Below are 17,088 nucleotides of genomic sequence, written 5' to 3'. Positions count from 1 at the left end.
AGCCACCCCATGATCTCAAAGGTTCAGTCCAGAGCAGGGTTTTTTTGTCCCCCAGGTAACAGTCCAGTGATTCAGAGACTTCAGTCCCTTCCTCCTGGAGTTTGCATCTTCTCGAGGCATCTGCTGGAGCCAGAAGAAGAGAAAGAAGACTGGATGGAGATATTTGTGGGCCAGTTGTGAAGTGATACCTGGCTCACTCCCGCTCATATTCCATGGGCCAGAACCCAGTTGTCTGGACACATGAAGTGCAAGAGGGGCCGGAAGTGTGTCTAGAAGAGAAAGCAATGGGGTTTTGTGGCTGCATTGAGTCCTACTGGGACCCGCAGGACCCGCGGGATCCACGTGGTGCGCAGGCTTCTCTCTAGCTGTGGCTCGGGCTCTAGGGCATGTGGACTCAGAGCTGTGGCGTGTGGGCTTAGCTGCTCTGTGGCGTGGGGCATCTTAGTTCCCCAGCCAGGGTTGAACCCATGTTCCCAGGATTGCAAGGCAGATTCTTAACCACTGGATCGCCAGGGAAACCCTGAGAAAGCAATGGGTTTAGTAAGCTGCTGACGTATTTCTCACTCTCGTCATAGACCATGGGCGCCCCAGCCTATCTCTCCATGTGATTAGCAGGAGCTAACAAGGATTGATAAGAGGTATATAGATGGATATACGAATGTAGATGTACAGTGTGGAGACTGGGGCAGGCCTGAAGGCGGAAGCGAATGAAAGACCCTTGAGAGCCACTCATGGCTTCTTATCTCTGTGGGCCTGAGCCTGCCCTCACACTGAAAGGGTCAGCCTTTCAGCACCACTTAGTACATTCATTAAAGCAAAGGCCTCCAGGATCTCAACAATATCAGAGGCAACACAGTTGACTTAAAACTTGGTGATACCTCATGGATTTTACAAGATCAATCTCAGAAACACAGCTAGGCTCATAAAGTGATCACATGCTCTCCCATTTACTCATCCAAAAAAGAGGGATGTCACCAAAACATAGTCAAGTATTTACAAAATAAAAATGTGCCCACTAAAATACACAACGTATAGTCTGACTCCATTGTAGCACATTGCTAGTGAAATCAAATCAAGCAATACTTATTAATAATTGCTATTATTACCACAAAAAGCAAATACTCGTTGAATTCCTGTTATACTCTGGACATTGATCCAAGGGTTTTAAATGCATGTTCTCACTTAATCCTATAACAACCCTATAAGGAGAGTAGTAGTACGTCTGTTTTGCAGATAAAACTCTGGGTGCTTTGGTGAATTTTCTGTGGTCACACAGTAAATAACAGAGGGGGGCATTTAAGTCCAGGTTTTCCTGCCCTGGGCTCACCCTCCTAATCACAGCAATTGCCTTTTGCCTTTGCTGAGGCCCTCGTTTAAGTCACGGAGAAGAGCAGCACAGAACACAAACTCTGGAATCAGACATCCTGCCTGGATTTAAATTCTGCTTACTTCATTTCCCTGAACCTGTTTCTTTACCTGTAAAACAGGAAAAATATTAGTAGCAATTTCATAGCGTAAGAATTAAGTGAGATGTGACAGGTACAAGGCTTAGGACTCAGTAACTTTTGGCTTTTCCTATTGTGCCAGGCTTTGCAGAATGAAAAGTCAGAGAGGGGCCTTTGCACCCAAGTCTTCACTGACTCAAAGCCCAGAGGAGCAGAAGATGCTCACCACTTTCCTCACTTGGGACTTTCTCCTTCAATTGTTCCCTTACCTTTATTACCAAGGGGCCATCTCCCAACCACAAAGGCAAGATTTCCATAATTTCTACCCAGATCCTGGCTAAAGACACCCAAAGAGACTTCTAAGCCAGTGATTTTCAAAGAAGGAATGGAATTGCTGTGCTTTGAAGAGAAAGGGCTCAGGGGCTGATGGTGCATTAATGTTCAAGTATGAGTGGAAAAGCCACTCCCAAGGCAGCATGTGACTGGCTCGGGGACTGAGTGACTGTGAGTGATGGGGGCGTCCAGGCCGCAGGGCTTCTCATCAGTTCCTGCCATCTGAGACTCCAGAGTCTCTCCAGGCGTGGAGAAGCAGTCATTCCACCTAAGACCTGAAGATGCGAAAACATGGAATCACTTACTCAAAGAGAATCTTAAGGTCATTGTGCCTTTTCCTCTGAGGAAGAAGAGATTTAATGGTGAAACAGAGCTAACTCTGAATTGCAACTGCTTAAACTGGAAGGGGCCACCTGGATGGATGTCCCCCAAGCTTGGCCAAAGCTTGGATCTACTAGGGGTGTCGGAATACGAACCACACCCATGCTGGGGTGTCCCCATTTCCCTCCCCACCAGCCATCTGCCCCTTCTTCTGCACAGAACTGTTTTCTGCCTTCTTTGGAGGAACGAATGGTCTGAAATACTGAACTGGAAAAAGTGCTTCAGGCACACATTAGACTCCCCGGGTCCCCATGGCAGTTATTTATTGAGGGAGGAAGATAAGCCAGACTATGCATTTGTTATGTCATTAGTTCTCCCCACAACCCCCAGGGATGGAGGGAAAGTGGAACTTCATCTCACAGAGGAGGAGATTAAAAATGCTCAGTGGCTGTTCAAGGTCACACCCCTGCTAAGTGACAGATCTGAATCACTGGGCTCCTCACTGGAGCCCTCTCTCTTCTGCCAGAGATGCTGAGCTCCTTGGCTGAGGCTGCGGCCCACACGGCAGCAGTGTTCTGAGCTTCCCAGGCGACTCTAACGAGTTGCCTGGGCTGGGAACCACCACACTACATCACCTCTCCTGTAAGTCAGGGATTTTAATTCCATCTTGCATCACAGATTCCTGTGTGGGGTGGGAAGCCACGGATCCCCTCTACAGAAAAATGTTTAAGTACAAAAAGTTGCATGCAATTCCAGGTAATTACAGAAGTTTTGAAGCTTCTACATGGATTCCCCCAAGGTCATGAACTCAGATGAAGGTCAAGTCTGTAAATCTTTGGGCTCCAGTTACTCGGCCACACATGCAAGTTATCTGGGAGCCTTTAAGCAGTTCAGATTTCCAGGCCCTATCCCAGATGTACTGACTCAGAAATCACTGAGTCTGTAAGTCTAGTAATATGTTTCCAGATGATTCTCATACATATGACCAGAAAACAGCCTTTGCATTGGTTTTAGGGAAACACCACTCTAAATGATGCCCATCTAAAGAACCAGGACTCATTTCTGTCACTTCTACCAGCTATGTAACCTCTCCAAGCTTTATCTTCTCTTACGTAAATGGAGATAACAACTGTCCCTACCTCATGAGGTTAATGTGGGAGTATTAAATAAAATATTCCTTGCAAGTGTTTAGCACTGGGTCTGACATGTAAGTACCCAATAAATGTTAATTTCTGATTATATAGTATTATTAATTTATCATCTATGTAATTAGTCTATGTCAATGACCTCTTGGTGATAGAATTGGGAATAGAATCTGATTTCCAGCAGACTGTCAACAAAAATACATGAAAGACAGGAAACAATTTAAGTTTTATTAAACATTAAGAATAACAGACAAAGTTTTGGACTTAACAGCATAAACAGCAACCAAAACCATGGCATACAAACACCGACCTCAAGTGAACTTGTACCTGTTTAACAGATGCAGTCTTTGTGGTGTTGCCAAAAGGATAACGGTGACCATTGTTACATTTGGTAAGGTGGTCCACATGAAAGATTTTATGCCTTAACTACTCTCTCTCTCTCTCTCTCTCACACACACACACACACACACACACACACACACACACTCCTCTACATACACTTAGCCCTCAGCAAAATTACTGCCTTTAGTTGCCAAATCCAATGCATCAAGATTAAAGACATGGCTTTGCTCATTTAAAAAATGACATTAATTATAGAGAAAACCTAGAGGAGATCTTAGCCTCCCTAGTGGGGGCCTAGGAGCCCTTAGCTGGAAGCTGGCAGACTGAGAGCAGGTGTCTCCCACCTCTGGAACTGCTCTGATTAACACTAATTAAGTTTTCCTAAAAGGAACTTTAGGAAGAAGGGAGGCAAACTCCTTTGCACTTTACAGAATGACCTTTGTTTTAATTTGGGATGGGGGTAGGGGTGGGAGTGACTCTACTTAAAATTCTTAGCGACGCTTCTGCAAACAGACCCAAGACCTTTCAAACGTACATTTAGAATCATTGCGAGTTCCCTCCCTCACAAAACCAGTAAGTTGGAAGGAACCTTTGGGCTTTTTAGCACTGTTTCCTCTCCACCCAGTGCTAGAATTCCATCTGCATGCTCATCAAGCAAATGGTCCTTCTTCTTCAAATGATGGTTTCACAGCGCCTGTCATACATGAAGATGAAAGGCCTGTCACTATCCTGCTCACTGTGGGTTTTGGAATGATCAAAAGCACCCACTTTCTCAAGAGGAGAAAGTGATCACTTACAGCCCTCCCATTCCCTACCTATGTCCTCCAGGTGGCACAAGCAGAACTATAGGCTGACCAATTTTCACCTTTGCAAGTCCAATCGAAAGGATGATGTGACCTTGTCAGGGAGTCCTAGGCCGCTCATTCCAAATCATGTCTATGTGATGTTGGCATAATATGATTTGAATTCATTTTTAATGGCCAAGTAATTAATCTCCAAAAGATGTTTATGATGAAAAGGTGAAAAATGACAACAGGACTCTTTTAATAGCTGCAGTCTGCAGAACTCATCTGACCCTGGATGATCCAAGTCATTCCAAATTGGGCCATGCCTTCTCATGTCATTTAGCAGAACTGCTTTATTTACTAGCTGACTGCCCTGGACAGAAGGCAGTGAGTTCAGGGGTTGAGTGCTTCTGTGTGGTGACAATGACCTACGTATAAGGCACCTATACAGACTCCAAAGCTTTAAAATTTTTAAAACGAGGTAGGTTTCTGAAACCTCCCCTGGCACGCCAAAGAATAAGTTTTATTATGATCTTTAAATTTCTTCTGCAGAAAACATCTGTGATGCTCATCGGATACGAGCAACCTAATTTCAGAGACTAGTACTCAAATACAGTTTTTTTCAGTTACCATTTTAAACTTCAATGAATTTGGATGGTCTTCAGTACAATCCTTCAATACTTCTCCAGTTAAAAGATTTTACTTGTTTCTGTGCTAGTGACTATTGAACTATTCTGCTGCAATTAGTCTCTTTACCTATAAAAAGACCAACTCCATGTTTACGTGCGTCTCTGAATACCACTAATTCAGTTCTGCTTAAGTTTGCTAGAGGTTTTGTTTATTAGTTATTTACCTGAACGAGGTTATTTCAATTCCAGTATGCATCCATCTCCCATCATAATCTGTAGCTTCAGACAAAATGAGATACCTGTAGGAATATTCCACTCTTCAGATTCCCCAAGACTATGACAGTAAGAGAGAAGCATTGCTAACAGATTGACAAGGAGATCACCATTAAAGAATCATTAAAGGTCATTAAAGAATCGCATACTCTGGACACAGGAAACTAGAAAATCCCACTGATAAAAGGGTATTTTAATCTTGCAGAAAATGTTTCTTTGTAACAACAGCAAAATCTCTTAACACAAGTTAGTGAAACAAAAGAACAATCACCTTTAAAGTCAAGACAGCTATCAAATTATAAATCATACACATAGCACCGATATTAACCTTATACTGTGTAAGATGCACGTGCCCATTGAGGAGAACAGAATTTTGGGGGATGCTTGCAGTGATATTTATTTTCAGGAACGCATAATTTTGAAGTGAACATTTCTGTGGCAGATGCTTTTCCTAAAAATCACTGTATCATCCAATAAATATTTGACTAACATCCATTTTGTGGTTTTGGGTTTTCTTTCTGAGACCTAATAGAAAATAAGAAAACTCCTTAGATATTTTAGAGCAGAATTCGTCACAGCAAGCTTCGATACTGTTGTAAAATTTTAATTTGAAGCAGAAAACATGCTGATGTGTCAGTGACAAAATTAAAATATTCAAGACTTCAAAAACCCCCAAGCACTTCTCTGTACAACATTGATGAATATATATCTTTGCTATATAATTTTAAAACATGGAATAGTTTTCCTTTTCTCTTTGCTATATATAATATATGTCTTCCAAAATACATCGTCAGTATTTATATCTGAAAAATACTATACAAAAAGAACTTCCTATAATTACTCTGTATAAACATTAAACAATTTAATAATCTCTCCTTTTGGTCTACAGTAAACACTTAAATTGATTGGATTAACCACAGTTTGTGACAACACCATCCCCTTCGGAGATACACCAGTGTCTTTTACATTCATTTTTCAGAAGTCCACTTAATAAGAGCACATACGTTCAAAAGAAAACAGAGAATAAGAAACATAAGCTCCAGAATCATTAATTTATGAAGCACTCAAATATGACACCACTAAGAAAAAGGGGTTTTACAAAACATCAACTTATTAACTTAACTGATTTTTAAAAACAAGGTATAATTCACAAAAATATATACATTACCAAAAAAATGGGGAAAACTGAATCTTAAGTAATTGAATTGTATTGAATATCAAGAGGGATGTGGAAAAAGTTAACTAGAAAATTGGGGGCTGGGGGCATGGGAAAAGAGAGAAAACAAAAGCAAACACATCAATGTCAAAAGCTGTTCCAAGATGCATTTTTTGGCTGTACACTGATAAGTTAACCCCTTGTTCTTAGACCTGGCGTTTCCCTCTGCTTCCTGGTCCTGGGGATGTTCTGGGCATGCTCAAATACATTACTGTAATTTTTGCTTTTTAAAAGACAGTGAAATTCTCAGGTAGGGAAAATCTCCTACTTCCACTAGTAATACTCAGGCAGCATGCTCTAGCGTACAATAGGATTATTGCTTTAGGTACAGACAGTGCAAAAACACACTCTGTGTTCTATGAGAGTACTCTTACTCGCTTGAGTTGGTGGAATTAAAAGGAAACTTAGAGCAGTAAGTAAATATGGGATCTAGTAAATCTAAACAGCACTTTAAATTTGAAGACGATTATCACCAAAACTTAAAAAGTGAGGAAAGCAACCTATAACTGAACGGAGCTGCAGTGTAGTGCTAAATTACTCTGTGCACCTTATTAGCATGGTAACTTACAGATTAAACAGAAACAAGAGCCTGTGGTCTTGAAAAACCGAGATCTACTATTTCAGCAGGGCTCTTCTTAGTGAACCCGAGCAGAAGGTCCTGGAAGAGTGGGTAGGAGCGCATATGAAGCCACACGGAAAGGACGGGAGTGGGGTGAGGTGGGGGAAGAAGGAAACCCGCGCGGTCTCCTCAGTCCAGTAAAAACATGGCACCTTTCGTTTCAAGATGGCGGGCGCAAAAGGACGCATGCGCACATGCGCGCGTTCGCACACACCCGCTGACCACACAGGCGCACACACACACACACACCCCGCTGACCACACAGCAGCACAAGCACATACACTCAAACCCCGCTGACCACAAAGGAGCACGAATACACACACACACCTCCCGCTGACCACACAGGAGTACAAGTGCGCACGCGCGCACACACACACACACACACACACACACATCCCAAAACGTGAGTCCGTCGTGTTGCTGCGTCTGGTAAAGTGCTGATGTCAGAAAGGTCGGTCGCTGTGGTGAAGGCCTGTCCGGGCCGCAGCCGCCCGCCGCCACCCGCCTACAGGGGCCCGTGCCGGGCCTCGTACTTGGCTAGGATGTTCTTGCACTTGCCCAGCTCCTTGCGCAGGTCGGCCACCTCCTGGCGCAGTGCCGAGTTCTCCTTCTCCAGGAAGGACGCGCGGATGGCGATCTGGTTCTCCTTGAGGCGCCGCGCGTCGCGCGAGCGCTTGGCGGCCATGTTGTTCTTCCGGCGCCGCGCCCAGTACTTGTCGTCCTATCGGGAGACACGCGACGCGTCAGAGCACGGCCGTCCAGGCCTCCCTCCCCGGCCCTCCGTCAGCCGTCTCTCCCGCCCGGCAGAGCATAAGCCCGCCAAGTGGGGTGCAGGCCCTGCACCCCCAAAGGACAGGCCGAATTCCTTCTCTTTGTTCAACCCCTTCCTTCCCTGGGCGCGCGTGCTTTCCGGGATAAGCTGCGGTATTGCTGGAAGGCGACCTGGCAATGTCTGTCAAGGGCTGAACAGCCACCTCACGCCTGGGCTCTCTCCCTAGGGCAGTCCTCACTCACTTGCGCACACAAGGGCGCGTTTTTACTAAAGTGCTGTCCGCAGATGGTGACTGCAGCCATGAAATTAAAAGACGCTTACTCCTTGGAAGGAACGTTATGACCAGCCTAGACAGCATATTAAATAGCAGAGGTATTACTTTGCCAACAAAGTTCCATCTAGTCAAAGCTAGGGCTTCCCTGGTGGCTCAGAGGTTAAAGCGTCTACCTGCAATGCGGGAGAGCCAGGTTCGATCCCTGGGTCGGGAAGATCCCCTGGAGAAGGAAATGGCAACCCACTACAGTATTCTTGCCTGGAGAATCCCATGGAGGAAGGAATCTGGTAGGCTACAGTCTACGGGGTCGCAAAGAGTTGGACACGACTGAGCTACTTCACTTTCACTATGTTTTTTCCAGTGGTCATGTATGGATGTGAGAGTTGGGCCATAAAGAAAGCTGAGTGCCAAAGAATTGATGCTTTTGAACTGTGGTGTTGGAGAAGACTCTTGAGAATCCCTTGGACTGTAAGGAGATCCAACCAGTCCATCCTAAAGGAAATCAGTCCTGAGTGTTCATTGGAAGGACTGATGCTGAAGCTGAAACTCCAATACTTTGGCCACCTGATGTGAAGAGCTGACTCATTTGAAAAGACCCTGATGCTGGGAAAGATTGAGGATAGGCGGATAAGGGGACGACAGAGGATGAGATGGTTGGATGGCATCACAGACTCAATGGACATGGGTTTGGGTAAACTCAGGTAGTTGGTGATGGACAGGGAGGTCTGGCGTGCTGCGATCCATGGGGTCGCCAAGAGTCGGATACGACTGAGCGACTGAACTAAGCTGTCCCTAATAGAAAAAAATGGGCAAACCCCTTCCCTGCCCCCCAGGCCCAGTTATCAGTAGGAGCTTTGATAACTACATCATGATAGAATAACACAACTATTAAACATAATGATCCCACTGAATCTGAAAGATGCTAGAGACATATCACTGTGTAGGTAGAAACAGTGGTAATTTGAAGATCAAAAGGTTCTCATCCCACTTTGTGTTTTTTTATTTTATTTTTTTAAGTAATAGTATATATTCAGAAACAGTATAAATCCAGAAAGATTTATACCCAACTATTAAAAGTGGTGCCTTTGGAAGGGGGATTGAAGGAGGTAGGATCTTTCAGGTTTTATATACTTCTGAACTATTAGAATATTCTATAATGGCATGTATACTTTGGCAATTAAAAACAAACAATAAAGTTCCACTTGCCACTGATTAATCAGTTCTTATTCATGGCTAGCATTTAAATAATTTATTCTAACTTTTTTTGTTTAACTGTTAAACAATTAACCTTCTTAGCCTAAGTGACGTTTGATTGTGGTCAACTTGAAAACAGTCCCTTCTTTCCCCCATCACTGCTCCCTCTGCCAAAAAAAGGAAAACCTTCCTAGAAGCACTAAGAAATGTAAGTCTTCTTCCATTTACCGTGCCACCAGATGGGTTTTGCAACCCCATTTTTTCAACAAATTGCAATAGTAAACGCCTCAATCCTCGCAATGCTAATCCCTGCAGTTAGTACCACCCAGAATAAGCGAGTGGGTCAGTTCTTACCCTGCCCCAAGATTAAAGGGGCTTTTGGCATTGGAGGAGGTCATGTGGTTTGAGGGCAAGGCTGCAAGCAAGGTGCAAGGTCAGTGGTCTGCCCCATCCTTGCCCTTTAGCCTCAGCCAACACTGCCCAGCAGAGAGGAGGTGTGAGACAAAGTCAGTGCAGGCACCTTCTGTCTGCCTTTCACAAGCTAGTACTGTTCTCTTATTTATAAAGCACTCCCAGCCTACTATACATGTTATAGTAATATATAACAAAGTAAAAACATGATCTTCATAATGGCTTAAGAATTCTTAGGAGGCTATCCTTTGGAAACCTTGGGGTAGGATTTGTTGCTTGCCCTTGGGAAAGGGGCGTGGGGAGCTGGATGAAGAGGAGAGAGGCCAGGCCAGCTGGCTGGAGAGAAATTGGGAGGAGCTAAGACAGCCTAAGACTCCGCGGGGTGAGAGGGCCTATGGCACGTTAACAGTGAAACCTCCAGTTCTGATAGATGTCGTCTATGTTAGTAAGCCCCAGATCCATGCCCTTGGTAAATCAGGAAATCTACCACTCTCATCAGTGTTCCCAGATGTGTGGTTTCCAAGATGATTTGAAAGACGGACTAACTTAGGATGTATCAGAACTTGCATACGGGGGCCAGGGAGTCGGGGTACATGAGAACAAGGCCCTGGGACACTGAAGAAGCTTTGTTTTCGGGGAGATGGAGAAGGAGTACCACCACAGGCCTGGGAGGTTTGGGATCAGGTCTTAAGGACCAGGGGAGTCACCAGCTGACCTCAGTGTAACAACCGATTTCTGAGTTCTTCTCACTTCTGAGGTACTGTCACTTCCCAGCCTCCTGTGCACATGAGCAGATGAGCGAGCCAAGGAGTGAAATGTGGACCGTCTCAGGTGGGAGGGGAGCTGGGAGCAGGAATGGGGCAGGGGACACAGGAGGCGGGAGTGATGGAAGGAGGGCTGTCCCCGACAAGAACACCAGCCTCCCTGGCTTCTGTTACCTCAGAATGAGGGTGGGCTGCAGAAGTACTGATGGGCTGATACATCACCTGTGCCCTTTCCCTCTATCTCCCAGGGGCGGATGCCATCTGGCTCCCGAGGTACCACCACCTGGCAAAGCACCCTCAGTCCAGTCCCATCTGCTTGAGGGTCTGTGTCTGATGCCACCTCCACTCGGCAGGCCCCTTCTGACCTATCGGCACTCCCTTTTTCTCACTTGGGGTAGGAACAATGTCAGTAGTGGCTCACCTTCGAATCCCCAGGCCCTGACTTGGCAGACACTAGCATTGGAAACATATTTGTCAAGTGAATGAATGGGTCTTTGAAAGACACCAAGGCGATTAAGCTGATTCTCAGCGAGGAACCAGTATGCCACCCCTTCATCTTCCCGGGTCGGGGGGGAGATGCCTGCTAACCCAGATGAATCGCTCCAGAGAGGAAGTGCAGACAGTGAGGGCCGCTCCACTCAGTCTGCTCACCCAGCGCTGGAGGCCGCGCACGTGGCTCCCGCCTGCCCCAGCTCAGTCCCCCTGCTGCACAAGAAACGTCTTACGGTTCTGCTTCCTGTTTCACCCGTGCTCGCGGTCTGGGGCCTGAGGCTTTGCTCACAGCTGAAGGAATCCAGGGACCGCTGGCAGGAGAATGTTCTTGCCTGTTCCCCACACTGGCACGTGGAAAGGCCACGTCCAGCTATGGCGGTGGTAACATGTATAATTCCAGCACAGCAATGTTCACGTGGCCTCTCTGTTGCCAGGGATACCTGGGTAATTAAAGCAGCTTGCTCCTTGCTTTAAACTTGTAAATTCAGAGACTGTGCAAGTCTGGCTAGAGGTTTTATCTACTATACAGCAGCACCTCTTCAAACTTGCCTCCACTCAAGAGGAAATCCATGCTGAATGGGCTCCCTGGTTTAGTTTAAGAAGCAAGTTCTAAAGTACACACAGAATTGTGTGACTAACACAAGGTGAGGAAAAGCATCCGTTGAAAGAAGGTACTTAAACTGCCAAGACCTAATCCCATCTTTGTCCATTCCATTCCATCTTTGTCTAACCGTCAGTTCCCTGACTAGTTCCTATCTTCTGGTGTGTTCACTATGCCTTTTCCTCCTTTGAGTCTCAGGATGACAGTTACTGGAGGTCCCTGTGGTAGCCCGCATCAGGACCAACATGCCGCAGTGACCTTTCTGGAAGCTAGCTGACTTGGGGACCCGGCTGGGTCTTATCCTAACTGCCAGGGCTCACCTTGCTTTCCTTCATCTCCATCTCCTCAGTGGTGCAAGGACCACTTTGCCCTAATGCGCCTCTGAGGTCCCTTTCAGCCCAGACATTTTAGGATTCTGCATCACCGCAGGTGACCTCAGGAGCAGGAGGACAGCAGTGACAGATTTGCAGGCATGTTTTCTTCCAGTGCTCTTTAGGTCTGAAAAGCAGGCATTACTGGTCTAAAGTGGTTCCAGAATAATGTCCCAAACTCCCTATTTTCCCAACAGGAGTTCTCTTCATGTGAACCATGTTTAGGTTTGAGAAGTTAGAAAAGACCTAATTATGCCTGCTTCCAATGCCTTGAATGTATACAATCACATCTCTATTGTTCATATGATTAGAAAGCAGCATAAACACAGACAATTCTAAGCCATGGCTAATCAAAAATGGTTCTATTTTGGTATCAGTAGGCATGGCATAATTTTAGAAAGAATTCTCTTCCTAAGGTATCATAAATGTGTCAGATTAATTTTGTTTAAGTTGTATCTGATTTCCTAAGGTAAATCTATTTTCCTTTATAAATAATGTGTCCCTTCAACAAAGTAGAGAAAAACCAACCCCAAATTAACCTTTTGTTGAGATACCCAAGTGATCACTGCATGAGATGCAAAGTCAACATTACTTATAAATAGCGTCAGGAAACCCCCCAGCTTCCTTAACAAAGTCCCACCCTGCCATCCAAGGTTGGCAATGTGGAGAGAGGTCCTGTCTCTCGCTATTACTCCCTGAGGCCTACACAGAAATGGCAGCAGTTAATTAGCATTAAACTCCCAAAGGAAAGGTAACCCTTGAAGACTCTGAGGTCTAGGTACCCTTCCCAATAATTTTTTTTTTCCTTTCCAATCTTGAAAGATCCAGATTTGACTTCATTAGGCTTTCTTACAAATAGCAATGGGCTTGCTTCCTTCATGGGCTGCAAAGCACTTCATTTTATTGCTTTTCCTTATTTCTGTGCATTATCAAGACATGAAAGGCACAGTACAGAAGACACCCAGAGAGGAAGCAACCAGTCTTGTCACATGCTGAAAAATGGGGTGGAAAATTACCAGTCTTTGTTTACGAGCTTGTGTGCTTTTCCTGGGCTCACCCTTTCAGTCTGCCTCTTGATCCCCCTCTCTACTTGCCCACAGCCTAGTTATCAGTTCCCGCTTACCTTCAGATCGTCCGGGATGAAGACTTTGCGCGCTTTCTTAATCATGGGCTGTGGCTTCAGTTCTTCCTCGGAGAACTTGCGTTTGCGAGGGTCAAACATCTCCTGACCGGGGATGCTGGAGAGGGCGAGGTCGGCCGGGTCCGGCTCATAGCCCACCGGCACCTGGATGGTGTCGGGGTCGATGGGGCTGGGAGTATTGCGGTTGGCTGGCAGCAGCTGGCCTGGAACAACAGGGAGTTTTCGTTGGTGAGCACGCTATGGAAGCCCAGGAGTGGGCTATCGACTGCCGTCTACTTACTTGATGACTCTCAGGATGAAGTGAAAGGTCTTAAGCTTACTTAAATGTGACCCCAACATCCTCTCTGAGGCACAGCAGGCTGAACACTTTACTCGTGTCAGATAGGGGGAAACAAAGACCCACGTACATATATTCACAAGCTAAATTAAAAAATGCACGCGTTCATCCTTTCCTATAACACAATCCTGAAGCACCAACTATGTGGCAAGGTACTCTGCTTTTTTTTACCTTTAAGGTTTCTTCCAAGAGAGTCGGGGAATCAGAATAAAACCAGCCAGTGCGACAGAGTGAAGGGGTGAAAGGAAGGCCCACGTGCTTGCAGAGAGCGGAGGACCAGCACACAGCAAGCTGAGGAGCACTCCGCAGAGAGGAGGCCTCTCTACGCACAGAAATGAGCCGCAGACGTAATCCGGGGACAGACCCAAGACAGAGGGTCGGGGTTTGAAGGAACCGCAAGCAGTCTTGGGTGGCTCTGTCGGAGCACGAGTCTGAGAGAGGCAGAAGTGCAAGGGATGTCAGGAAGGTGTGCAGTAGGCATGTTCAAGAGGCCTTGAATGACACTGAGGGGTTCTGAGCACGGAAGCGACAAGCGAGCTGAGGTTTGGAAAGACGTGCGGGGAGTGAGCGGAAGGGGACAGGACTGGGCACGGGCGGCGAGTCGGCGGACTGCAGCCTAACCCACACGTGCACTCTGGAAACACCGAACAAGATGGGAAAGACACAGTGGAGATGCTCTAACTTCCCCGAGGCATCTGAGCACCAAACCGTCAAAAGGCACAAAGGTCCTCAGAGCAACAAGGTGACTGCGTTCTGCAAAGTGTCTTACTGCGGAACGGGAGCTTGGTAACAGACCGCAGTGTTTATGTGGGGCGCTCTGAATCCTAACTTCTAGCTTCACCTGAATTTTACAGTCACCCCTTTCACGGCCAAAGAACACACGAGAGGATGCGCCTCAGCTGGGCCTGGCCCGGGTCCTCCCCTCCCTTCACTGCTGAAGGCCGGATGTCATGTGGAACATCCTGTAGGTGATATCAGAACCTACCCTGGGCTGAAGGGCAAAGCCGTTGGCTCGCTTTCTGGCTAAACTGTGAAACCACACTTGTCTGTTTTTCAGAAAGGCCTGGTGGGGAGCTTGCAGAACGAATGTTCTGGGTGACCTTTTGGTCCTCAGTCTGCTTTGAGCTCTCTTTGTATCCTGCTTGCCAGAGAGGAAGGGATGGGCCCCCAGGCCCTGGCAGAGGATGGAGAGTCTCATTAGCCAAGCTCTGCTTGGTTCCAGCTTCTAGTGGCTGCTGAGATCTGCACTGGATGGTGTCAAGCCAGATTTGATCTTGTGCCTCTCAACACTGACTGAGAAAATGAACCGTGTCTGACTCACACTGGTATTTTACTTTCCCTTTAGAACTCTCTTTGAACTTAATAATAAAGCTACCCAATTCCGCAGCCCCCCCCAACCATACAAACACACACACACACACACACACACACACACACACAAAAGGCATAAATACCCTCTCCTACCATCTAATTGCTCAAAGTTACTGCAAGTACTTATGTTGTATTTAAACATTATACTCTATTTCTTTATCCATGTTAAGCTTTACCCACACACACACACACACACACACACACACACACACTCCTCCCCTACCGACCACATGGTCTTTTCATCTTTTCTCTATTTTATCCCCACCCACTTCTCCCAGTGTGCCTACTTCAGAGTTCTGCTTCTACAAAGAAAACTGCTCATTTAATGGGGCCCTCAGAAATGCTGGGTGCTGACATTCATTCATGGACATTCTAACAATAACACTTCACATGAGGCAGAATCTTTATCTGCATTCTTTTTCTTCAGCCCTTTCTTCCAGTGGAAGTAGGTCAGCCCTACCTGAAGCATGGAGAAAACCTAACTGGACCGCAGATGAGTCAATGGCTTTCAGTGGCTTCCCAGCAATGGACCTGAGAAACATCCAGCTCTCCCTTCTCCCAAGATACCCTTGCATCATCTTGTTTGTCTATATTTTCTACTGCATTAACTCTGTTGGACACGTCTGTTTCCTCCTTTATTCCTAAATGTCAGTATCCCTGAGTGACAGGGAGGAGGATCTTTATTATTTTATCCTACTTTTTGTGGATTTGCAAAATTTTATTAAGAAGAACTTTCAAGTTAAGAATGAATCATTACATTAATTTTTAAAATTACCATAGATGTTCATTGCAAAATTTCAACAAATGCAGAAATGTGTCTCCCTGCCCTCAATCCATCTCACTGCTCTTGTGAACTTCTCAATCCTATAGGATTATACTACCCCTAGGTCTTAAATTACTCTTTCTGTATACCAGTATACCATATGCAATTACCCATATTAGTACAAACAGAACTATTCTGTTCTTTTTAAAGGGTGAGTAGTTCCCAAAATTTGGATATATAACAATTTACCTAATCATTTCCCAACTGATGCATTTTTAGGTATGTGAGTGTTTTTATAGAAGAGATTTCTAAAAGTGAGATTGCTCATACAAAAGGCAAGTATTTTTAAATTTCTAAAAGCATTGCTAAGTCTTATCTATTTTTACTTGCACCAACATTTCTGAGAGTACATTTCTGTACAAATTAAGTGATAATTTTTAAAATGATGCCAATCTGATTACACAAATATCACTATTGTTTAATTTACATTTCCTTCTTAGTGAGACTGAACAACTCACGTGTTTATTGGGTATTTATTTCTTCTCCTGTATACCACCCTTTATTTTTTGCTCCTTTTTAAGTGGATTTTGTTGCTTATATTTGTAAGCACTCTTTATAGAAAGAATTTTATATCGACTATGGATATAATCATTTCATCTGTGTTTTCTCTGTAGAAAATATTTTCTCCCCGACTATTTGTTTTCTAACTTTGCTTAGAGTTTTGCACTATTGGCGAGATCTTGCACTATAATATAGTAAGTATATATTATATATATATAATATTATATATATAATATAGTATTATTATATAATATAGTAAGTATATATTATATATAGTAATATATAGTAAGTATATATATAAGTATATATATATATAAGTATATATATTATATATATAAGTATATATTATATATATAAGTATATATATATAATATATATATATAATATCTTAAAATTTTCTTCTTTATGGCTTCTAATTTCATATCTTCTCTATCCCCAAATCATACTATATGCACACATGCATACATGTGTATATATATATATACCCACACTATATATATGTGTACATATGTGGGTATATATATATACATATACATACTCTATGCCACTGCTGCTGCTAAGTCACTTCAGTCGTGTCCGACTCTCTGCGACCCCATAGACGGCAGCCCACCAGGCTCCACCGTCCCTGGGATTCTCCAGGCAAGAACACTGGAGTGGGGTGCCATTTCCTTCGCCAATGCGTGAAAGTGAACAGTGGAAGTGAAGTCACTCAGTCGTGTCCGACTCTTAACGACCCCATGGACTGCAGCCTACCAGGCTCTTCCGTCCATGGGATTTTCTAGGTAAGAGTATTGGAGTGAGGTGCCATTGCCTTCTCCATATTACTCTATACTTTAATAGAATTATATTTTAGTATTTTGAGTCACCTATGATTTATTTTTGTATAACATACAAGCAAGGGCCTTTACATAATACTTTCCAAATGGCT

The 17,088-nt window shown here is 44.7% G+C and overlaps 1 protein-coding gene across 3 annotated transcripts in view; it reads right to left on the bottom strand.

The window, feature by feature from the left end:
• Positions 1–3,451: 3,451 nt before the first annotated feature.
• HLF (HLF transcription factor, PAR bZIP family member) overlaps positions 3,452–17,088 on the bottom strand; it is a 54,774-nt gene continuing 41,137 nt past the window's right edge. For 2 of the 3 annotated variants that reach the window (XM_020908563.2, XM_070478477.1), the window contains exons 3-4: positions 13,111–13,331; positions 3,452–7,829 (exon numbers count right to left, since the gene is read on the bottom strand). In XM_020908563.2, the coding sequence (XP_020764222.1) occupies positions 7,614–7,829; positions 13,111–13,331 (437 nt within the window). In that variant the 3' untranslated portion in view covers positions 3,452–7,613. The remainder of the gene's footprint in view (positions 7,830–13,110; positions 13,332–17,088) is intronic. The other variant, XR_011492080.1, reaches the window with a different exon arrangement.

The sequence above is a fragment of the Odocoileus virginianus genome, chromosome 17 (assembly GCF_023699985.2).
Source record: "Odocoileus virginianus isolate 20LAN1187 ecotype Illinois chromosome 17, Ovbor_1.2, whole genome shotgun sequence".
Taxonomy (NCBI): domain Eukaryota; kingdom Metazoa; phylum Chordata; class Mammalia; order Artiodactyla; family Cervidae; genus Odocoileus; species Odocoileus virginianus.
The sequence above is the reverse complement of the archived record's forward strand: the minus strand, read 5'-3'. Positions and strand labels throughout refer to the sequence as shown.